Source organism: Phoca vitulina, unplaced genomic scaffold, assembly GCF_004348235.1.
Source record: "Phoca vitulina isolate PV1807 unplaced genomic scaffold, GSC_HSeal_1.0 scaffold3, whole genome shotgun sequence".
Classification (NCBI taxonomy): domain Eukaryota; kingdom Metazoa; phylum Chordata; class Mammalia; order Carnivora; family Phocidae; genus Phoca; species Phoca vitulina.
Window position 1 is genome coordinate 66,170,008 of NW_022589706.1, and position 25,850 is coordinate 66,195,857.

Genomic DNA, 25,850 nt, shown 5'->3' on the forward strand with positions numbered 1-25,850 from the left:
GCTAAACTACCTTTACACAGGAAGTACTACTCATGGATAGAAGAAACAAAGGCCAAAATCACTGTTGAAAACCTGTCATTATTGAAAACATTTTGTGAGAGGTATCATGTCAATTGAAGCATTTTCTAAGCACTTACTACATGTTAGCAATGGGTACAAGCTTGCTCTGCTTCAAAGGGGATCAGGCCAGCAGATCCAACCATTTCAGTACAGCGTGGAATAAAAGAAGCTGAGGGTTCCTTATAAGCAAAATGGAAGACCATAAGCCGGTCTGAAGATAACATACGTAGTGTATCAAACGGGCCAACCAGAGTAAGCCAAGAAGAGAAAATGTAGTCATGGGGAAGGAAGTCACGGCCACAACAAAGTGTGCAATAACAGGTCTACCTAAGGAGACTACAAGTACTTCCGTGTCATTGCAGAGCCTGGATGTGTGTGTGGGGATTGGGGCGGGGGGGAGGGGAAGAAGCTAGGAAAAAGACCGCCCCAAAAATCAAGCCCATGATGAGTCCTTTCACTCAGAAGCTGCAGCTTTCATCAGAGGGCAAGAAAGAGCCAGTGAAGGACTGGAAGTAGGGAAGTGCTTCGTTGCAACAGCCTTGTGGTCTGAGGACCAACGGCAACAGGATCAGTATCTCCCAGGAGACACGTAGACTCGGACTCCATCTCAGAGCCGTGGAAACAGAATCCGATGTTAACAAGACCCCGGTGATTAGTGTGCACAGTAGAGTGTGAGAAATTCTAGGTTAGAGCCCTCCGATGCAAGGAAAGATGCTTGTGTGCCAACTAGTGCAAAACAGGATAAAACACAACATAGTCCAGTATTCCACATCAATCCACCATTCTCTAATGAACACTGTTAACACACTTACAGATCACCAAAGTATCATGCATTCCCTAACAGAACCTGAACCCTAGACCCATTACTTGGCATCTTCATTAAAATGTGCAACTGCCATCTCAAACTTAAGATGTCTAAAATCTTCTCATTTCTTCTTATCCTAGCACAGAGACTTGCTTATGAGGGCATGAGCATCTGAAGAAGCAAGGTAATGACAAGAAGGGGATGTCATATGAAGATGATGTGTGTGGTAGCTCTTAAGAAAATTGGTGGTGGGGCGCCTGGGTGGCTCAGAGGGTTAAGCATCTGTCTTTGGCTCAGGTCATGATCCCGGGGTCCTGGGATTGAGCCCCGCATCGGGCTCCCTGCTTGGCGGGAAGCCTGCTTCTCCCTCTCCCACTCCCCTTGCTTGTGTTCCCTCTCTCGCTGTGTCTCTCTCTCTCTGTCAAATAAAATCTTAAAAAAGAAAAAAAATTGGGGTTGTAGGGAGCAGTCCCAGAAGTGGTGGGCAGAGAGAATGGCCAGAGTGACTAGGAGATTAGTTATATTTAACAATGAAGTTACTTGGCTTAGCAAGTAAATGTATTGAAATAACGACAGCTAACTTTTTGCCTGTCTAAAAAATCATTTACAAACATGGAAAGGGCAAAGACTAAAAAGAACATTCAGGCGTTAGACTGGACTGGAAATATTATGCACTCGTGGGTTTTTTAATATACACATGCTAACAGAGCGATAGTTACAGATGTATGTTTTCATGTATCGTTCTATTCAAACTATATATATACATATATATATAATAAACTAATATTCCATCTATCTTCCATATAAAAATATAGAAATAGGGGCGCCTGCCTGGCTCAGTCTGTGGAGCATGCGACTCTTGATCTCAGGGTTGTGAGTTCGAGCCCCACGGTGGGTGTAGAGATTACTTAAAATCTTTAATAAAAAAATATAGAAATATATTTGTGTTACATATGCACACACATGTACACAAGTATTTCCTAGTATGTTTGCTAAGTTGGTCTGGAAGCAATGAAACCGCAGTAGCAGCGAGCACACTAATCAGATCTTGGTTTCTAAATTCTGACTACACCAGAAGGTACCGGGACTCCCTAGAGAAATATGACACGGGAAAAGGACAAGATGAGCCTGGAACATCTTGTTGACCATGAAGTAAAGAACTGCTTGAAGTATGTTTAGGGCACATGTCAAAAGGACATAAAAGTCAGGCTGAAGGGGCTTCCGATGGCCAAATCAGGGTTAATTTAATCATAAAAATAAATAAGAATAACATTATATAATCCATTGATCCACTGACTAAAATAAGAATATGAGAAAACATAAATGAATACAGGAGGAGGAAAAGTTCTTTACAGTAGAATGCCAACTAATATATGTAGAAAGAATGTTGTAAATAGAAAATCACTTGGTAACCATTGCACCAGTAATTGATGGAGGCAGAAATTACTAGTATATGCTAAAACTGGTGGGTGGAAATTTGATGAGGAACAGGGTATGGACATTATATCCAATTATCTCAAATACTAACCAATTACAAAGGGAATAAGAGTTACTTCACAGCAGGTAAACCCAGCAGACACCAACATGACCAGGTGATGGTCATGAACATCACCCATGGTGGGAAAAGTCAAAATCAGGCAGCTCCTGATTTATGCAGAAGAACATAGCATTACTTCTGTGGTTCCCCCGCCAAGATTTCATGGCCTGAGTCTGGTCATAAGGAAACACTGGATATATCCAAGTTGAGGGCCACTCTACGAAATGTACTCTTGAAGACAGACAAGGATATGTGACCCAGGAAAGACTGAAAAAACTGTTCAGGATTAGAAAAGGTTTAAACAAGTGTTTCTGGAGAACATCCTGAGTGAGAAAGGAGAAAGAGACACTTCTGGTACAAATGGTGAAGTCCAACTGGAGTCTCTGGGATGGACAGTGGTGATGGCAGCAATGTAGATTTCCCGACTGGGTGGTGTAGAAGGTGGTAATGTAGGAGGAGCGTCCTTGTTTCTTGTAGTTACACTCCAGAGTATTTAGGGGTGAAGGTACATGATGTCAGGAAAAGACTATGTGGGGTGGAGGGTTAGAGGAACAGCAAATGCAGATAAATGGTAACAGTTGGGGAATCTAGGTAAGAGGACATAAGATTTCTTTGTACTAGTCTTATAACTCTTCTGTAAGGTTAAATTTTTTTTTAATTTTCTTTAGATGTCCAAAATCTACCTTCTGAAATTTCTCCTATAAACATATTCCTCCCACTGGAGGAATAAAAGTAAAGGCAACTCTTTTCTCCATTCTTCCATTTCTCAGGCCCTAAATTTTAGAAAGTTGTTCTCTCAATAACCACACACCGTGTCCAGTTCATGAACTAATCTAATCCTGTTGGTTCTATGTTCAAAATAGATCCAGAATCCACGACTTCTCACCACCTCACCACTACCATCCTACTCAAAGCCAGCATCATATCTCAACTGAACTAATACAGATAGCCTTCTGACTGGTTTCCTTGTACGCACCTTGCCCAGTTATACAGTCTTTTCTCTACACAGCTGACACTCCTCTGTTCTAGAACTCTCTAAAAGTTCCCATGTCACCTAGAGACAATAAAAGCCATAGTTCTTACAGTGGCCTACAAAGCCTGTGTAATCTGCTACCCACTCAATTCAATCTCATGTCCTATTCTAATTGTTATGGACTGAACTATGTCCTCCCCAAATTCATGTTGAAGTCCTAACCCCTAGTACCTCAGAATATACCTGTATTTGGGGATAGGGTCTTTAAAGAGGTAATTATGGTTAAATAAGGTCATATGAGTGGGCCTTAATCTAATAAGGACCAGTGTCCTTATAAATGAGGACCCAGATGCACAGAGGGAAAATGAAATAAAGACACATACTGAAGACAGCTACCTGCAGGCCAAGGAGAGAGACCTCAGAAGAAATCATCCTGCTGACGCTCTTATCTTAGACATCTAGCCCGCAAGAATGTGAAAAACTGAACTTCTATTGTTAAAGTCACCCAGTCTGTGGTACTACGTTATGGCAGCCCCAGCAAACTAATCAGTAAGCAATCTCCATTCCCCTTAGTTCACTGGGGTCCAGTCCTTCTGGCCTTTTTGATGTTTCCAAACACATCAGGCATGCTCTGCCTTAGGACCCACTGGCTCTTCCCTCCAGCTAGGACTCTCTTCCCCCAGAGATCCAGGTCTCACTCACTTGCTCCCAGCTCACATGTCACATCATTGAGGTCTTCCCTGACCATCCTGCTATATAATAGAGCATCCCTACCCCCACCACAGCCATCTTTTGCTACACCTTTACCCTGCCTCACTTTTCTTGAAACACTTATATTTGTCAGTTGACTATTTCCCTCCAACAAAGAAGGAAGAAATTTTTGTTTGTTGTGCTTACTCTTGAACTCCCTGCACTGAGAATAATCCTGGTATACAGCAGGTGATCAGATACCAGATGAATGAAAGAGTAATGTTCCCATCACATTTACCTCTTCAGGAGCAAAAGAACAGCGTTTGCCGTGCTTGAGTCTAAGCCAGTTGTGGGCTCATCCAGGAACAAGATGGCGGGATCGGTAATAAGCTCCATTCCAATACTAGTCCTTTTTCTTTCTCCTCCAGACACACCACGTATAAATTGAGTTCCAACCTAAAACACAAATATCATTATTAACAATTACAACCACAGCTACTACCATTTGTTGAGGTCCTACACTGTGCCAACCCCTTACAGGGCACTTTATCTCATTATCCTCATTTATTCCAAATAGCAAATAAATGAAAATATGGGAGAAGAGGTAGTTTTCTCTTTAGTAAGATGAGCAAACTGAAGCTCAAGTCAGGTAAGTGGCTAAGCCTGATATGAATGCCATGCTTAACGGTACTTCATGTTCCCTACCAAGTCAAATATTTAGTTTTAAGATAGTTAAATTAAAACCCTAAAATATATGGCCCTGGTATTGTGAAATCACAAAGCAAAAGAGAGATTAACGTGGGAGAGGAAAAGGGGAAAGCATCTATAATTTATTAGTCTTCTTAGACCCTCTCTCCCCACTCCTCCAAAAGTCCTCAGTGGGCTTGGCAAATGGGAAAGTTTACTCTCTATCAACACCACATTAGTACCTCTTCAATCACCATAAGGTTTCCCAAATTGACCCTGCCTACATCCCAACTCACTACAGAATTCCTGACTCATTCAGACAAATCCAGAAGGCAGAATATTTTACAGGGCAACTGGCCCAGTCTTTTCAACGAGTCATTGTCATTGTGTGTGGAGGGCAGGGGAGTGGGGGAAGCAAGAAGGTTTTGGGAGAGGCAGGAGGTAGGAAATAATTCCTATATTAACAGTCTTCAAAGAGATAATAATCAAGTGCTACTCATGCCCTTGACTGGATCCTGTAACAATTGAGCTACAGCAGACATTTTGGAGACAACTGGGAAAATGTGAATGAATATGGCTTAACATAGCTGATAGTACGATACCGTTGATTTTGTTGGTTAATAACGGTACCGTGGTCATATAAGCAAATGTCTTTTTTCTTAAGATGCATAATCAGTATTCAGGAGTAAAATATGATATTTGCAACTTTCTTTAAAATATTTCAGAAAAAAAAAGCTGAAGCAAGTATGGGATAAGATGTTAACAACTGGGAAATCTAGGCAAATATTATTAGTAATCAAACCATTATATTAATTACACCACAACCGTGTGATTATGATAGTAATGAGACTATTCTCTCTACATTTCTGTTATATTTAAAATTTCATAAAAAGTAAAAATTTTTAAATGTATTTTCAATTAATTAGATAAATAAATTCCAAGAAGTCAACAACTACCTTCAGCTCATCTTCCCTGGAATTACATGCAAGGAAGTTAGGGCAATGACTGCCTGTTGGGAAAGAACTTGTACCTAAAGGCAAAGATTGGAAAGAACCTTACTAAAAAGACAAAATCGAATAAACAGAGCCAAGGCAAAGGAAACCCAAACTCATGAACTCCTAAAACAAAAATAAGTGGTAAATGGTGGCATCTCAGAGTCATGCTTTCAAATGAAATACAAGCAAAATACATTCTACATTTTTCTAGAATGTCAGACAGTATGACATGAAGCAACAGCCAGCAGAATACCCCGATTCTTCGTTATCTCTAAGTAAGGGATATATGTACCCAGGGGAATTAAACTCCTGCCATCACAGGCTCAGTCGGTAGAGGATGAGACTCTTGATCTCAGGGTTGTAAGTTCAAGCCCCAGCTTGGGTGTAGAGATTACTGAAAAATAAAATCTAAAAAAAAAAGCTGAACTATAGCCACCATAATCCAAAAAAAGCTCATCTTCACCCAAAGCTTCAAATGTCTTCCCAGCAAATCTTTCATCCTTAGTCATCAACTATAAAATTCCCTTGTTCATCTCATCTCTTCCTCCTGACTCTGCACAACCACAAAAGGAGTTATTTTTGTCTCTCTTGCCCACAGCTGTTACCTCTAAAACCTAAGAGCCCAGCACATAACACACCAGTCTGTAAATAAGTACTGAAGGAGGAAAGAAGATAGGAAGGGAGGGAGGGAGGAATAAGAGAACGAAGTGCCAAAAGAAAGGCTACAGAAAAACAACTCAGATGCTACACAAATTAGAAATAGGGGCACCTGGTGGCTCAATTGGTTAAACATCTGCCTTCGGCTCAGGTCATGATCCCAGGGTCCTGGGATGGAGTCCCACGGCAGGCTCCCTGCCCAGGAGCTGCTTCTCCCTCTCCTCCCTGCTTGCGCTCTCTCTTACTATCTGTCTGTCTCTCTCAAATAAATAAAATCTTAAAAAAGAAAAAAAGAAAGAAAGAAACCCTACTTTGACTAAATATTATTTTGAAAGCCAAATTATAGCAAAGTGAAACACAGAGCCAGAACCCTTGGATTTTTGTCATTTAAAAATTCTAGAAATATACCTCAAATGCAATGGAACAAAGTCTCCTGGAGGAAGAGGAAGGAGAGCTAAAAGGGGAAAGAAAACAGGAAGAAGGAAAGTTAGTGGAAAGATAGTGGCTGAGACATGACAAACAGTGTGGAAGAACATCAAGAGCTATAGTCACATGGAAAGGGCCTCATGTTCTTCTTCTATGTACTAGACCAGCCTGCCACACACTTCATTTCCAGGATTCAAATATTTTTAGTTTTTTTTTTACCTCATTAATTTCCATCTTCATATTTTGTAACAAGTCCTGTTTCTCATCATTACAGAGAGCAGCCACTTTTGACCACACATATTACAGAAAACTTCTGAGGAAGAGTTACACTATCCGCACAGGTGAGATCTTATTTGCTGGCTATGATCCTGTCTGGTTTTTCCATATTACCTTGGAATCTGCCACTTTATCCAGACCTAACTGCTGAATGACCTTGTCAATTCGCTCATTTTTTTCATGACTCGTCATAGTTGTCGGAAGCCGGAGAGCTGCTGAGAACTGTAAATTTTCTCTCACTGTCAGAGTTCCCATCACGACATCATCCTTAAAGCAAAATGGCATTTTTAACAAGACATATTAGGTCTTTTTTAATACCATCACCCTTAAGTACGTGTAACTTAATCCGCAAGAATAACATATCCAACATAAAGTCCTAGCTAATGACGAACTTGCAGTTAGACAAATGACAGCAACTCCAGACAGCTGAAAAAGCCGAGGGCATAATTTTCATTCCCCTTTCTGTACACCCAAACCGACACAAGTAATTATAATTACTACTAGCAGACATGTCCAGACCGCTTTATACAGGATTTAGCAAAATAGCTTTCTAAGCTAGGGGAAGGGCAAAAAAGGAAAATAGTGTCTTGTGGAAATGATAACTAGAATGGATACCATTGCCCCTATAGTGGTTATATTCCAGATTCTTCCTGCCTCTTCATTTAACACCACTCTGAATCTTAACAGGAGATTATGAGAGGCTGGTGTGAAGAAAATTGGTTCCATGAATATGTCATTTGGTCAGCTGGAAGTACACTGAACTATCAGCCAAGGCACTTGCTCATATAGAAACAGAAGAAAGCTAAAATACAAATCCACAAATACTTACTTGTACCACATAACCTGAATTACACTTGAAATTGGCAGGTCGAGGTGCTCCATTTATCAAAACATCTCCAGATAATCCATTCGGATCTTTCCTTGCAGCTAAGATATCTAACAACCTATGAGAGGACATATACATTGTTGTTTTTCTCCAATTCAAGCTATATCTCTCAGCTACTCTAAATCCAAATTCTGCTTAAGTTAGAATATTAACCGATCAAGAAATTCCATGGATCACCTAAAATTATGTATTTTTTTTTTTCAGGTACTTCCTCGAGTTCAATTTTTATTTAAATTCTAGTTAGTTAACATATATGATAAAATTGGTTTCAGGTGTAGAATTTAGTGATTCATCATAAAATTACGTACATTTTTGAATTCTCACCTTCCCTTTTTTAGTATATACTACAATAAAACTCAAAAACATGGCACAAGTCACCACTGGCTGATCCAGCACAGACTTCCCAAACAGCCTTCCAGGTCGTGTGACCTTGGGGGTCTCAAGTCAGACAATGTGTTCCTTTGTCTAAGACACAAGTCTTCACTTAGGCCTTTGGCTCCATCTCCCCACTTTCAATTTTTTTCTCTCTCCTTTCCCTCCCCATTAGCTCAAATCATAGCCGACAGCTGTACGGCCAATCATGTCCTGTTATCGTGTCCTGTTAGTAAGCTGACCAAGTAAGATTTCCCGGTCCTTGGGACAACCACAAGCTGGCATCATGCATGTTATCCACAGCGCCCAGAACCACACTAGACATGCAGCAAATGCTCGACACACACCTGCTCACATAATAGTCATCTTGAAAAGCACAATAAAACTGCAAAGAAAAAGCTGACTTATGCTAGTATACTCACGAAGATTTGCCACCACCTGTGGGTCCCAGAATGGCATTGAGGCCAGGTCTCATGATGCCACTGTAAACACAGAACATATCAATTTATCGGCCCGCTTCAAAACCGGTTCTATAAATTTAGGGTCTGCATCTAATACACTCAATGAAAGTGATTAAACTATAAACAGAAAACAAGCACAAACCAGTGCTTAAATGAAAAAGACACTGAAATGTCCATTAACGTAAGTCCAGCAAACAAAGGATCTTAATCACTAGTCAAGACCTGTAAGAAAAATGGCTTGGGTCCCTCTAAACTCCTTTTACTTCTTCTCTAAACCATTTATATTTTTTGAAATTTCAAGTTTCCTTAAAGTAACAGATTCTGGTTAAACATCTCTGTTACACTCACCCTCTTAACCCAGTGTGAAGAACGTAACAAGTCTTAACTAATGTTTGATGACATTAACTGATTTACTTCAAATCACCTCAGTTGCTACCTAGTCAGGTTCTACACAATTAATAAATCAATGGATTTCTAGAATTACCAGTAGTGTTCTCACCACTTAAAACTAGTCAGATTAAGAAATAATATATGTGAAGTAGAAATTCAATGGCTAAGAATAAAGCACCTCATGGGTAAAAAACGAAACACCAATTCTTAACCCTCACAAAATTTTTACTGAATTAGAAAAGTAAAACATGGGAGCACCTGGGTGGCTCAGTCGGTTAAGCGTCTGCCTTTGGCTCAGGTCATGATCCCAGGGTCCTGGGATCGAGCCCTGCATCGGGCTCCCTGCTCAGCGGGAAGCCTGCTTCTCCCTCACCCACTCCCCATGCTTGTGTTCCCTCTCTGGCTGCCTCTCTCTCTGTCAAATAAATACATAAAATATTTTTTAAAAAAAGAAAGAAAGTAACAAAAAACTAATGATATAATGTATGGTGATTAACATAACAATAAATTTAAAAAGAAAGAAAGAAAAGTAAAACATGTACCCTCAGGATATATCATTTTCTTCCCCATAAAGTATCAGGTAAGTGGACTGGAAAATTCTCAGCATAGAAGTGGTGGATGCCACTTTCTGTAAGAAACAACCTTTAAGGATATATAGACATAGAGTACACACAGCATGTCCCAAACAAATTAAGTAGATGTTTAAGGGTAGTGAATACTCAGCAAAAAGGTAGAAAAAATTAAGGCAGGGTTTACTGTGCTGAGACTCAAGAAGAAGGCAAGTAGTTTGAATTTTATCCTGAAGGTAACAACTAGACTGGTAAGGAGAATGGACTGGAGAAAGGAGAATTAAGAGTAGGCCCTCTCCAGGGGCACCCGGGTGGTAGAGGCAGTTCAATGTCCGACTCTTATTTTTGGCTCAGGGCCTAATCTCAGGGTATTGGGATCGAGCCCAGTGTTGGGCTCCATGCTCCATGTGGAGTCTGCTTAAGACTCTTTCTCCCTCTGGCTCTGCCCCTCCCTCCCCTCTAAAATAGATAAATAAAATCTCTTAAAAATATATTTAAAAAAAAAGAAAGAAAAAGAAAAGAGTAGGGCCTCTCCAGTTAAACAGGTGTGACAAAATAGAGACCTGAAAAAGCCCTTCAAAACCTTGGTGTCTATGCCCAATCTGTATTGGAACTGATAAATCAAAATTTATTCCACAGAAAAAAACAGTATCTGTTCCAAAGCTGAAATCTATTTCATTCCCAGGTAATGATTTTCACAGAGGCCAATCTATGGCTATATAACCGTGAGTGATAAACTTCACGTAGCAATTGTACCACAGTGCCTCAACCGAGGAGGACCTCAGCATTTACTGACTATTGTGCTTAAATTGTCACAACTATAAAATGGCTGGTGGATGGTAGGGTGAAAGGTAGCTCTCACTCCGCTCATGGACTGAGGTGCCTCTCGCTGAAACACTGGACGAACACAATGAGTTTGATAAACCAGGAACAAGCTGTAGAACAGAAAGATCTCTTATTCTTTCAGTGACGTCTTCCCCTGCCCGCAAATGTAAAAAGACAACCTGATTGAGTGAACTTTCAAGATGCATTTATCTGTAGCTCTCGATGCATCTTCTTTATTAATAGCTACCCAGTAACTTCTTAAATGACCAGAAATAAGCTTGTTATTCACGTCATTGTCAGAAAACTTTTCCAGGTTTTTAAAATACCTTCTCAAATAAAGACCAACCAATCCTAAATGATTAACCCGAAATTGAATGTGAACACTCTAGGACAATCTTTCAGGTCCCCGAGTTGGGCTGACTTTGGCATTAAACCCTAACATTACAGAAAACAACCATAACGTACAATCACAAATGCAAGAAAGAGTTCCAGTTGGGAGCAGTGGCTAATTCTCCTTCCATTCATTCAACACAATTATCCAGTGACTACTACGGATGACAAGACCCTCTTCTAGGACATGGGACAGAGCTGAGAATAAAACAAATCCCTAGGCCACGTGGAGTTTGCACTCTAGTCCAGGGATCAGCAAATAAGAGCTAGTCACCTGTTCTCTGTTTTCATAAAGTGTTACTGGAACAGAGCCGCACTCTTTCATTTACGTCTGCGGCTGCCTTCACGCTATAGTGACAGACCTGAGTATTGCAGCACAGATGTATGGCCCATAAAGCGGAAAATATTTACTAGCAGGCCCTTTACAGAAAGGCTGTTGACCCCTGTTCTGGCTTATGGTCTACAATTCCCTTGTTTCCTCACCCCGCTACTATCATCCCTCAAAACTCATTTCCCACCCTTATTTACTGCTTTACAGCCTTTGCGTGCAGGACAGTTTCCCTCACTGTACTGTAAAACCCTGTCAACAAGATGGTGTCATCTCAGGCCCCCAGGGGGCTCCGTCGGTTACACGTCTGCCTTCAGCTCAGGTCATGGTCTCCAGGTCCTGGGATCGAGCCCCGCATCGGGCTCCCTGCTCAGGAGGGAGCCTGCTTCTCCCTCTGCCTCGGCCTCTGCCTCTTCCCCCTGCTTGTGCTCTCTCTCTCAAATAAATAAATAAAATCTTAAAAAATAATAATAATAATGGTGTCATCTCGCGTTACTACCCACCCCCCCACAGCATGCAGCCAGTGGTACACAATGGGTACATCACTAAATGCTGAACACATCAAGTGAAACCTAGCTGAAGGACTCATGTCACATCGATTACATTTTAGTGCATAATGGTGAATCCTCCAGTCTCATTTTATGGAGAAGTCCATGCCATTCCCACTGCTTGGAGCACCATCCCTCCCTACCCTGCTCTACACACACACACACACACACACACACACACACACACACACACACTCTTCACTTTCTCTCTCATGCCCCCGGCCCTCCAATTTAAGTTTAGGGGCTTCCACAGGGTCTTCCCATCCCTCCATCACGGTAGAATAACACAGTGATGTGCCTTACTTGTCTGAATCCACCATTAGACTAGAAGGTTTCTGAGAACAGAGGACATATCTATGTCACTAGCATCTTGCACAAGGTCAAGCACCTAGCAGATGTCTAAAATTTGTTGAATAAGTGAGTCTCTGCATTTTTATAAATAACACTTACAGGAAAACAAAAAGACAAGTTTGCAAAAAAAAAAAAATGTCAAGAAGAAGGAAAAACTCGATAGCTGTAACAGAACACAGGCTGTGAAGGGATGTGGGAGGAAGAGAGGTGACAGCCGAAGGGTGGGCTATTTACTTGTATCAAAGAATGAGAAAAGTGAGCAAATCAGTAAGTATATCAAGGATAATGAGAGCCAGGGTTTTCACTTTTTGAGATGTTTTACAAACATAGAAATGTGGAAAGAATGCTAGGGTACTAGATACAATTGGAGGTATTAATGAGAAGTCCTAGGTTTTAATCTATATACACAGATACATATAGAAAGTTTTAGGCACATGTGTGTATACATATATACAGATATGTGCTCCCTAGGTCTACCCACTGAGAAGGCATAGGACAGAGGACATCCCAACGGCAACAGATATCCCAAACACCCAGATCTTGGTTTGTAAATACCATCCTCCACAAAAAGGAACAACAGCTGATTCCAGGTCTGAAGCAAGACAAGTATTCAGGGAGTCTGAAACTTCTTGCTGTGTCAAAAAATACTCAAATGAGAGGACAGGTCAAAAGAATGAGTTAAAAAAAGCAAAGGTCTCCCACTAACCGAATCAGAAACAATGGAAGTATCAAGAATAATGATAATAGGGGCGCCTGAGTGGTTCAGTCGTTAAGCGGCTGCCTTCGGCTCAGGTCGTGATCCCAGGGTCCTGGGATCGAGCCCCGCATCGGGCTCCCTGCTCAGCGGGAAGCCTGCTTCTCCCTCTCCCACTCCCCCTGCTTGTGTTCCTGCTCTCGCTATGTCTCTCTCTGTCAAATAAATTTTAAAACTCTTTAAAAAAAATAATGATAATAATGCATTACTATTGAATATGAAATCCATGAGTCTATACTGAATGAAGAGATGATGAATAAAGCTTTTTTCTTTTAGTAGACTGCAAATTAATCCATGCCGAAGAGATGAATTAAAACAGAAAATCACCCTTTGATAACTATCATAGTGATCATTACTGCTAATTTGGGTAGGAAGAGTCAATGGGAGCTGAAGCTGGTGGGGTGAAGATTAATGAGGAATAAGGTTTTGGAATAATGTCTTATCTCCCCTCATAGCATTTATCAATTACAAAGTGGAAAATGGTAACATTATGGTGGAGAAGGTTGGTAGACATCAACATGACCAAGTAATCAAGGTTAAGGGGTGAGACAGAAAAATACCAGGTTGCATGAGACAAAGGAGACATGATGTGGTGGTCAGTCAACTACGTTAAGAGCATGGTTGACCGATGGTCTCTTAGGACCCACCACTGTATTCACTATGAGGCTGCACTCCCCCGGGGCTACTCCAAAACAATGACCTGAAAAGAGGATCCTTATTTCTGGAAAACATACATCAAAGGAGTTATGGACATCATATGGACAGCTTGCTTTTAAAAAAATACTAATGATAATGGGTATATAAAAATTAAAAGTGACAAGCGAATGCACTGAAATGTTAACAGGTGGGGCATCCAGGTGAAAAGTGCAAGGTCTAAGTTTAAAATTATGTCAAAATAAATTATAAATTTAAAAAATTCCCAAATAGTATAATGAATTTCCATGAAGACTAGTGGATATCCACACAGTTACTGGAATGGACCATTTTTTCCATAGATCTTCAGCATTGGTGAGGGAAAGCTCAAATGCTGGGCATGGAGACAAACTAAGTGTAACAGACGATTTTTCATGAGGAAGTAAAATCTCACCTTTTTGAATTCTCATAGTCAGATTTTATTTTATCTTCTTCACGCGCCACCCCCCCAACCACAAGAGGAAATCAGGTTCTAGTTACTCAGTTCTATAAATGAAATTACAAAATGTCCAAAGAAAAACCGAAAACCAAGACTCTCACCAGCTTTTTCGAAATACAGTAACTATTGTGAATGGTGGTGGTGCTATCAAATACAAATCAAAAATAACACATATGAGAGCAATCTTTCCCCAGCCCAGAAACTCTACTTAGATGAAGTCAGCAGATAGGGGAAAGATTAGAAATACTGCAGCAAAAATAGGGATGACCTCTCTCAGGGATGCCTAAATCAGAAATGTGAGATAGCAAGGAAACCAAGCCCTCCTCTCCTTTTAACTATAAAACAGGAAAGAACTGCAAGATTTGACTGCGTTTTTATGAACCTAGTTATGTGTGTTTAACCTAGGATGAACTCATCCATTGCTGAAATGCATACCACTGGACCATAAAACCTTATGAAACCTTGAACAGATGACACTTTTGCTGTATCAAGGTATTAATCTAGTAGCTTGAAAACATAAGCAAGATAAATGTACACTCACACAGTATGCATTTTAAATCTATTGCACCTGTGCATAATTCCAATCATTTACCTTCCACTCATCAGCACAAAATCTGAAGTAACCACCATTTTCTTGATTATCATGTTCCACAAAACACTTGTCAGCTTTTCAGAAAGGTCAGTCAGTTCTAATCTAGGCCTGATTCCGTTCCTAATTTCTCTTATCACTTTGGACTTCAACTGCATAGCGTAAGCTAAGCTAGAGCTGTCTTATATTTCAATAGTCTCTGTCTGCCTGTGTAATGGAGAGAAGCATTAAGTACATGGTACAAACTACTATATAAACAGACCACTCATTTAAAACAAGTGTATTTGAAAACCAAAGTACTTTTACAGCATACTGTCATTGCAACTCCCTGACGCTAGCATCTCGAACATAAAGGACATAAAGTGCGTAAGTACCTGAAAGTGTCCGGCTCATAAGTTACAGCCGCACATCTTCTCTGTTTCAAAGATCAGAAAACTAAAGCTCCAGGGATGACAATTACATCCCCATGACCAAGAACTAGCAAACCATACAGCCAGTCGCTTGCTAGTGAACGCCAGGGTATACCCAGAAAAAAATTAAATGACACATTAATTGTTCAGTTTCTCAAACTACAGTTGATGCACATGGAACAACCACTTTAAAAAACAGTTTGGCAGGGGCACCTGGGTGGCTCAGTCGTTAAGCGTCTGCCTTCGGCTCAGGTCATGATCCCGGGGTCCTGGGATCGAGCCCCGCATCAGGCTCCCTACTCAGAGGGAGTCTGCTTCTCCCTCTCCCTCTGCCTGCCGTTCCCCCTGCTTGTGATCTCTCTCTCTCTCAAATAAGTAAATAAAATCTTTAAAAAAAATTTTTTTAATAAAATAAATAAAAACAGTTTGGCAGTTCCTTTAAAGCGAACCATATACCTAATATGTGACCCAGCCATTTCACTCCAAGTTAGCCAGACGAAATAAAAGCATGTGTCTGTATGTCTGATTAGACTTGCACACAAATGTTTGTAACACCTTTATTTGCAATAAGCAAAAACCTGTAAAGCTCACTGTACGTCAATAAACTATTTTAATACAAATTCATGCACATACTTGATATCTGTCAGGATTTCTTTCTCAACTGTTTTTCGGCCAAGAAGAAAGCCACTCTTCACTTTTACTCGATAGCAAATGTTATGAAAACTTAACACGGCTACTTCAGTAAATGTCTTCAGGTTGTTGGAGGTCATCCTGGAGAGGTCATTGGTGTTTCTTCGTGACATTGGGATAAAAACTTGATCATTATTGGAAGACATCTGGAGAGTTTTGGCCTTTCTGTAGAGGGAAAAGCAACAGTAAGTTGATAGTCCAGATAAATGAGATTGTAAACACCAGTAAGAGTACACTTAAAACAAGTCCATTTTGGTACACATTTCCAATTATAAAATAAGTAAGTCCTGGGAATATAATGTACAGCATGGTGGCTATAGATAACAACACTGCATTGTATATTTGAAAGTTGTTAAAACAGCAGATCTTGAAAGTTCTCATCACAAGAAAAAAGAATGTGAGGGGTGCCTGGGTGGCTCAGTCGTTAAGCGTCTGCCTTCGGCTCAGGTCATGGTCCCAGGGTCCTGGGATCGAGCCCCGCATCGGGCTTCCTGCTCAGCGGGAAGCCTGCTTCTCCCTCTCCCACTGCCCCTGCTTGTGTTCCCTCTCTCGCTGTGTTTCTCTCTGTCAAATAAATAAATAAAATCTAAAAAAAGAAAAAAAAGAAAAAAGAATGTGACTTTGTGTGTGATAGATGTTAACTAGACTTTTTGTGGTGATCATTTCACAATATATACAAATATTAAATCATTATGTTGCACACCTGAAACTAACATAATGGTATATGTCAATTATATCTCAATTAAAAAAAACAAAAATGAAGATCTAAACTTTAAAAGAATGTAAAATACCTCATTAGTCATTTTTATACTGATTACATGCTTAAATAAAAATATTTTGGGGGCAGACATGGTCCGAGATGGCAGAGGAGTAGGAGACCTAAACCTCGTCTGGTCCCAGGAATTCAGCTAGATAGCTATCAAACCCTTCTGAACACCTACGAACTCAACAGGAGATCGAAGAAAAGAATAGCAGCAACTCTCGGAACAGAAAAGCGACCACTTTCTGGAAGGTAGGACGTGCGGAGAAGTGAATCCGAGGCGATATTCAGGAGGATAGACGGCGGGGGAGGGGCCTCCGTCGGCCGCTACCAGCAAGTGATAGAACAGCAGAGCACAAAATTGGAACTTTTAGAAGTCGGCTCTGCTGAGGGACGTTGCTCCAGTGGCTAAGCAGGGGGTGGAACCCTCATGGGACAGTGTGGTCTCAGGACCCTTGGGGTCACAGAAAGACTGGGGGTGCCTGAGTGTAACAGAGCTCCCAGGTATCAGAGCGGGAAAGCCGACTGCAGAGACGGAGCCGAGGAGCAGGCTCTCAGCTCGGGGTTGCCATAAACCATTATCCGCGGCATAGTTGGGCCAGTTCTCTTCGAGCAGGGGCCCAACAAGCGGCAAAGGAAACAGTCAACCAAACCAAAAGACAACCGACAGAATGGGAGAAGATATTTGCAAATGACATATCAGATAAAGGGCTAGTATCCAAAATCTATAAAGAACTTATCAAACTCAACACCCAAAGAACAAATGATCCAATCAAGAAATGGGCAGAAGATATGAACAGACATTTTTCCAAAGAAGACATCCAAATAGCCAACAGACACATGAAAAAGTGCTCCACATCATTCGGCATCAGGGAAATACAAATCAAAACCACAATGAGATACCACCTCACACCAGTCAGAATGGCTAAAATTAACAAGTCAGGATACAACAGATGTTGGCGAGGATGCAGTAAAAGGGGAACCCTCCTACACTGTTCGTGGGAATGCAAGCTGGTGCAGCCACTCTTGAAAACAGTATGGAGGTTCCTCAAAAAGTTGAAAATAGAGCTACCATACGATCCAGCAATTGCACTACTGGGTATTTACCCCAAAGATACAAATGTAGGGATCCAAAGGGGTACGTGCACCCCGATGTTTATAGCAGCAATGTCCACAATAGCCAAACTATGGAAAGAGCCCAGATGTCCAACAACAGATGAATGGAAAAAGAAGATGTTCAATCAAATGAACATTTATGTGAGTGCTACATACATATGTTGATTTAAAAATTTTGTGCCTTAGAACAAAAGATACTTTATGCTTATGCATATATAAAATAGGGTTATAATACTGAAGATAGTTTCAAGTAATAGCTGTTGACTTAATCATATCCAGCAGTAAGTGGAACAGACTTTTCTGTCTCCATAAAAGCAGACATGTTATCATAACTTGGCACCATAGAAAGATGTCCATTAACAGATGAATGGATAAAGAAGATGTGGTATATATATACAATGGAACATTATGCAGCCATCAAAAAATGAAATCTTGCCATTTGCAATGACATGGATAGAACTAGAGAGTATTATGCTAAGTGAAATAAGTCAGTCAGAGAAAGACAATTATCATATGATCTCATTGATATGTGGAATTTGAGAAACAAGGCAGAGGATCATAGGGGAAGAGAGGAAAAAATGAAACAAGAAGAAACCAGAGAGGGAGACAAACCATAAGAGACTCTTAATCTCAGGAAACAAACTGAGGGTTGCTGGAGTGGAGGGGGGTGGGAGGGATGGGGTGGCTGGGTGATAAGACATTGGGGAGGATATGTGTTGTGGTGAGCACTGTGTATTGTGTAAGACTGATGAATCACAGACCTGTACCCCTGAAACAAATAATACATTATATGTTAATAATAAAAATAAATAAATAAAAATTTTAAAAAATATCTTGGGGGCACCTGGGTGGCTCAGACAGTTAAGCATCTGACTCTTAATTTTGGCTCAGGTCATGATCTTGTGGCCCTGGGATGGAGCCCAATGGGCTCTGTGCTCAGTGCAGAGTCTGCTTCAGATTCTCTCTCCTTCTCCCTCGCCCTCTGCCCCTCCCATGCGTGAGCTCACACTCTCTCTCTCAAACAAATAAATAAATAAATAAATAAAATCTTTAAAAAAAATTTTTTGGGATATAGTGGGTTCAATAAAATATATTAAGCATTTTTTATTTTTTCAATTTTTTTTAAAGATTTTATTTATTTATTTGACAGAAAGAGACACAGCGAGAGAGGGAACACAAGAAGGGGGAGTGGGAGAGGGAGAAGCAGGCTTCCTGCAGAGCAGGGAGTCCGATGTGGGGCTTGATCCCAGGACCCTGGGATCATGACCTGAGCCAAAGGCAGACGCTTATGACTGAGCCATCCAGGCACCCAAGCATTTTTTAAAAACAAGTCTGTTTTAAACTGGAATGCAATATATAGTTCCATTTCCAATGAATAGGTCATATTGCAGTGATAAGAACAACCATGGGAACTATATTAGGGAGGCAGACACAACTATGAATGCATAAACTCCAATTAGCTGTCAATTAAACATTTAGAAAGTAAATAGAGAATATGAAAATTAATCAAAATTCATGAAGCAGAAGAAAGATGAATGGGAGACAAACTTGCCTGGTTTGAAAACCAGATTATGAGACAACTCAAGATTAGGGGCAGACCACATGATCACCAACACCCTGCTTTTGTTTTTGTTTTATTTTGGAGTTTATGATGTAGTTATTACAAAAAAGGGGGTTAATTCTGGCAGTAAGGGACAAGAGAAATTTCTCTGAATTTATAGCTCCAGACTTTATACCCTTGGTTGTTATGCTCCCTCAATTAGCCAAGAAAATAAACTCCAACAAAACTTTTTGGGATGATATAATCCCTTCCATAATGGGTGACTATATTTAAATTCCAGGAAGATTTAGAATTAGGTATAAAAATGATTTAGAAAACCAAACTAATAGTGAATCAGGTAAAGAATTTAAATCAAAAACTGAGTATTAAATTTATAAAAGGAGTTTAAAAATGCTTCATTAGACAAGTTACAAAAGATTTAGATTAAAAAGATTTAGATTAACATACTTAATAGCTTGTGAACTAGGTTTGAAATATAAAATGTCCATAAACTTAGTTTTTTGGTTTTGGTTGTTTTTTTTTTTTAACTGAAGTATAGTTGACAATCCTAGCTTTAATTTTTAAAAATCAAAGTTATCCACAAAGAACTTTCTATCTGGCTATGGTGGACTAGCTTTTCCAAACTAAGCATTCTCCTAAGAACAACCATAAAAATAGATAAAATGTAAGGGGGAACTATTTGAAAAGTTCTCTCTGATGAGAGTAACCAAAGCAGAACTTGCAGGGCCAAATTCCTGGAAAGCAGGGAACACAAAGATAAATCCAGCATTCTGTGCCCTTTCCACACACATGGGTGGGGCAAAATTCAGAAAAACCAGGCAGAAAGTTGCTAGAGGCTAAAAAACTGAGCAAATACTTAAGCAGCCAAGGGCACCTGGGTGGCTCAGTCGTTGAGCGTCTGCCTTCAGCTCAGGTCATGATCCCGGGGTCCTGGGATCGAGCCCCGCGTCAGGCTTCCTGCCCGGCGGGAAGCCTGCTTCTCCCTCTCCCACTCCCCCTGCTTGTGTTCCCTCTCTCGCTTTGTCTCTCTGTCAAATAAATAAATAAAATCTTTTAAAAAAGAAATATTTAAGCAGCCAATGACAAAGGAAATTTTCAACTTTTAACGTTTGTGGGCCCTGCTACTGGGCTCTCAGGGAAGCTATGCTTTAATATCCCCCACCAAGGTCAAAATGACTCAGCAAAACCTCAAAGCAAAGGCTCTCTTTCTGCCTGGAGCACACATTATATGTCTGCGTCGTTCAAAAAATAACCAAAAAAGGAGTATTCCAAACAAAAAGATAAGAAAAACAAAACAAACCTCCCTGGTTTCCATAAGATTAAAGTCATACAGCCTTAACACGCTAAAAGCATAAGATAAAGTCTGGAACTTTCTGGAATGTCCTTCAGCATCATGATTTGTAACTATTTACGTAGAAAACATATATAACCCTGCACCAAATGTTTCTTCCCCAAAGCACTCTCTTCTTTGTCAAGATAATATATCGCGGGCAGCTGTCCTAACTTGGGCTCGAATAAAACGCTTTTCCTTTCTCTTTAAAATTTTTACTAGACAGGCGCTTTAACCAGCTAAGCCAAGGCGCCGGCTCTTTAAAATTTTTAAAAAAGGTTTGTTCATTTTGCATCCACATTTCCTGGTGTACTCAACAGGATATCAGAGTAACTCTCGTGAGATTTCCTGGGGGTCCTCCGGAACTTGGCTCTGGGTACCAGCACAGGCCCTTTATGGCCCTCTGACCTCTCAGCACCTCACAGATATATCAGATGAGTTCGCTTGACATCTGCCCCTCCTTAATTTGAGTTGATGGTCCTGACTTTTATTCAGGTTGTTGAGGGTTACAGGGAAAGTTCTCTAGGTGGGAATAACTTAGAGGGGTTGGAGCTGATGGGTTCATTGTTTTAATTTGACATTATACTAATTGGCATACTGTTAACATAAGGCTTGAGTAAATTTTTTGGCTAGAAATATGAGAGCCTGAATCACTTAGCTCCCGAAGAGCAGGGACATTTGCCCCTTCTGGCCAAATGAGGCTTTCAGGTGACGGAAAGCCTAGCGGAAGTGTCAGAGGATCCTCCTTGAGACCTGTAGGGGTCCCATAGGAATGTCCCATCTCATAAGGTAATTAACGATTGGTTCACCCAAGGACGCACACATAAAGATTGATCATCCAGTGCTCCCAGCCCCCTCAGTGGTCTTAGACCTCACTGAGAGAATCCAAGACACATCAGAGGGTGTATTACAGCCTTTTGAAAATAACTCTCACAAGCAGCACCCTCTTGATCCACCACACTTAATATCCTTAGATCTTATTCAAGCCTTATTCTAAAAAGAAAACTGAAACCAAAAGGAATGGGGAACCATGCTTCAAAAGCTGAACAGCCCCCGGAAAAACAACCACCACCCACAGAAAACTCTGGCAGGCTGTATGTAGAATACATATGGAGCGTATACTTGCAAGTGCTTACTAATGGGAATATTTAAGGATAACCTAAGTCTCAGATCCCAAATGCGGTTCTTTGGACCGGATTAGTTTTTTTGTTTTTTTTGTTTGTTTTTTTTTTGTTAAAGATTTTGTTCATTCACTTGAGACACAGAGATACAGAGACAGAGAGCATGAGCTGGTGGAGAGGCAGAGGGAGAGGGAGAAGCAGGCTCCCCGCTGAGCCAGGAGCCCGATGTGGGGCTCGATCACAGGACCCTGGGATCATGACCCGAGCCGAAGGCAGACGCTCAACCATCTGAGCCACCCAGGCGCCCCTGGATTAGTTTTCTTGTGTACACAGTTAGAGAAAGCCAGCTGTAAGACTAAGCAGCCAGAAACTAGGAAGCTGTTTGATTTAATCAGTGAAGCTCCTGGCTTTTGGGGAGGAACCAACTCTCAAGAAGGTACTCTGGGCTTCACTTGGCTTCTTTGTTGCTATCTGTGGACAAAACTGACCATGTTCTAACTGGCAATGGAAAATAACTATTTAATGAATCCATAAATTATAATGCTATTTTGCAATCAGATTTGCTTTAATAAAAGGAAGATATCGGAAAGTGGGTCTTTCATATCCTCTCCACAAATATTACTGAAACAGAGGTTAAATTTTGTTTGCATCTCATTTGTGTATATGTATCCATATGTGTTACAAATGAGATATTTTCTCTACCTCCAGATGGTATTGCTAAAATTAATTTGTAAAGGAGCTCTATTTAATTAAGTTTAAAGGCAAGAGCTTGTAGAAATTGGGCATTCTAAAATTCAAGGATAAAAATAACTCAAATGTTTTTCAGGTTCACATGATCTGGGATAAAATTCCTTACATTCAGGCTTTTATGTTACTTGAAAACAAAGATGCCTCACAGGAAGGAACCCAATTGATGATCCAAAGAGATAAGAATAGACAAAAATTTAAGACACCTGACCCCCTTCCCAACAGTCAAAATAATGAGGAAATGGGGAAGGAAGACAGGCAGCCACTGGAAATCCTACAACCACCTGGCCAGACACAAACAGCAGAACCACTGCCCAACCCACTGGCTCCTCCCCCCCTCCTCCAGGGCACTGAAAAGCAACCCGGGAAGAAGCCTGTTTCGCAGGAGGGAGAGACAGGAGATGGAGATAAAGGAAAGTTAGTCCAAACTCGGAATCTGCCTCTGGGCTTTCACGCAAGCTGTATCAAAACACCAGCAGCATTTTTCACAGAACTAGAATAAAGAATCCTAAAATTTGTATGGTACCACAAAAGACCCTGAATAGCCCAAGCAATCTTGAAAAAGAAAAGCAAAGCTGGAGGCATCAGGATTCAGACTTCAAGTTATATTACAAAGCTGTGGTAATCAAACAGTATGATACTGGCACAAAATTAAGACACATAGGTCAACAGAATAGAATAGAAAACCCAGAAATGAAAGCACAACTATATGGTTAATTAATCTGCAACAAAGCAGGAAAGAATATCCAATGGCAAAAAGACACTCTCTTCAACAAATGGTGTTGAGTAAACTGAATAGCAATGTGCAAAATGAAACTGGACGACTTACTTACACCAGACACAAAAATAAATTCAAAATGGATGAAAGACCTAAATGCGAGACCCGAAACCATATAAATCCTAGAGGAGAACACAGACAGTAACCTCTTTGACATTGGCCATAGCAACATTTTTCTAAGATATGTCTCCTGAGGCAAGGGAAACACAAGCAAAAATAAACTATTGGGGCTACATCAAAATAAAAAGCTTCTGCAGAGCAAAGGAAATAATCAACAAACCTAAAGGCAACCCTACAATGCGTGAAGATATTTGCAAATGACATATCTAATAAAGGGTTGGTATCCAAAATATATAAAGAACTGATACAACTCAACACCCAAAAAACAAATAGTGCAATTTCAAAATAGGCAAAAGACAGGAACAGACATTTCTCCAAAGACGACATACAGATGGCCAACAGACACATGAAAGGATGTTCATCATCACTTACCATCAGGGAGATGCAAATCACCTCACACCTGTTAGAATGGTCAAACTCAACAACAGAAGAAACAACAGGTTTTGGCGAGGAAATGGAGAAAAAGGAACCCTTGTGCACTGTTGAAAGAAATGCAAACTGATGCAGCCACCCTGGAAGACAGTATGCAGGTTCCTCAAAAAGTTAAAAATAGAACTACCCTATGATCCAGTAACTGCACTACTGGGTATTTACTCAAAGAATACAAAAACACTAATTCAAAGGGATACATGCACCCCTATGTTTATAGCAGCATTATTTACAATTGCCAAGATATGGAAGCAGCCCTAGTATCCATCAATTGATGAATGGATAAAGAAGAAGTGGTATATGTATACAATGAAATATTCTTCAGCAATAAAAAATGAAATCTTGTCAGTTGCAATGACATGGAGCTAGAGAGTACTTTGTTAAGCAAAATAAGTCAGTCAAAGAAAGACAAATACCATATGATTTCACTCATATATGGAATTTAAAAAACAAAACAAAGGAGCAAAGGGAAAAAATGAGAGAGAGAAATCAAGAAATAGACTCTTGGGCGCCTGGGTGGCTCAGTCCGTTAAGTGTCCAACTCTTGGTTTCGGCTCAGGTCCTGATGAGACTGAGCACCCCCCCACCTCAGCATTAGGCTCAGCGCTCAGCGGGAGAGTCTGCTTGGATATCTTCTCCCTCCACCCCTTCCCCGGCTTGTACTCGTGCTCTGTCTTGCTCTCTCTCTCAAATAAATAGATAAATCTTTTTTTTTTTTTTTTTTAAAGAAACAGACTCTTGGGGCGTCTGGCTGGCTCAGTCAGCGGAGTATGCAACTCTTGATCTCAGGCTTGTGAGTTTAAGCCCTACGTTGGGTATAGAGATTACTTCAAAATAAAATCTTAGTTATAGAGAACAAACTAATGGCTACCAAAGGGAAAAAGGCTGGGGGGAGGGGTTAAATAGGTGATGGGGATTAAAGAGTGTACTTGTAATGAGCACCAGGCGGTTGTATGCAAGTGTTGAATCACTATATTGTACACCTGAAACTAATACAACACTGTAAGTTAACTAACTGGAATTGAAATAAAAACTTAAAATGAAAAAAAAAGTACACTGGTATAAAATGAAAATGTGTTTTTTCTCTCTGTTAAGAAAGACAAGGTTTCCTTGGATTGTTGGTCTGCTCTTGATAAGAAATTACAAAGTTTTTTTTCTTTATCTACCCAGTAAAACAAAGTTTCTGTATTTGTTTTTATCAGGTCTTTAATTACTTAAGAATACTAAAATGTGTCAATATTAAAGGAGCTGAGGTTTGCTAAGAACTAGATAAGAATCTCTTATTGCCACTTTAAACAGATTACTAAATTTTAAGTTTTGCAATGATCTCTAATCCTACTTAGGCATGTGCTTTAAAATGTTTTTCATATTCTTAACAAACTTCCCAAAACTTTAAATTCTAAATAAAAGTTTGTTGACTAATTAGGCTTGTTTATTTGGTATGTTAGGTTACATGGGAAACACTGTCAAACAAATATGATAAACCTTCTTAGATTGTATTATGTGGGTAAATGCTACATAACTATTCCAGAAATTATATAAAATTCCTAAAGTTTTAATATGCCCCAGTATAATGTCATCACTTAAAATTCTAATTACTGAAATGTTAAAATGTTGTGTATCACAGAAATAACCAGATTTCCTTGTCAACCGCGTTATAATGAACTCTCATCATATCTTTAACCATGTCCATTTTTGAGTCTTTTGTCATTTACAGTTATTATTCTGATGCTCTTGCAGAATGTGTTTCAACTTCAAGGAGATTCACAAAAAGGACTTTTGACAAATACAGGTTTCTGATTCCCTTAAGATCACAAAACTCAACTAAGAATTTCCAGCACCAACAAAGAAACTGCACTCTAACAAAACTGAAATTAATTACATGGGACTAAGTGAATTAAGAAAAAATAATTACAGTTTTTATAACTCTGGTTTAAAACTGTTGGTTCTCTGCTCTTCCAAATTTAAGGAAACTTCTCTTAAGATATCTATGGCTTACAAAAATATGATAAAATATTCCTTTGTGAACATATTAAAACATTGATCTCCCCACCTGAAAACTCCAGAATTTAGAAACTCTCAGTGAT

At 40.1% G+C, this 25,850-nt stretch overlaps 1 protein-coding gene across 10 annotated transcripts in view; it reads right to left on the reverse strand.

Annotated features, from left to right (window-relative positions):
* The window catches only part of ABCG2 (ATP binding cassette subfamily G member 2 (Junior blood group)), a 135,165-nt gene that overhangs the window by 27,124 nt on the left and 82,191 nt on the right, over positions 1–25,850 (reverse strand). For 9 of the 10 annotated variants that reach the window (XR_004298883.1, XM_032400785.1, XM_032400782.1 and 6 more), the window contains 5 exons: positions 15,745–15,966; positions 8,787–8,846; positions 7,936–8,050; positions 7,221–7,373; positions 4,364–4,521 (listed from right to left, as the gene is read on the reverse strand). Coding sequence is in view for 9 of the 10 variants with exons in the window: in XM_032400785.1 (XP_032256676.1) it covers positions 4,364–4,521; positions 7,221–7,373; positions 7,936–8,050; positions 8,787–8,846; positions 15,745–15,966 (708 nt within the window). In the remaining variant the exon portion in view is untranslated. Of the gene's footprint in view, positions 1–4,363; positions 4,522–7,220; positions 7,374–7,935; positions 8,051–8,786; positions 8,847–15,744; positions 15,967–23,706; positions 23,748–25,850 lie in introns of those variants that run through there. The other variant, XM_032400783.1, reaches the window with a different exon arrangement.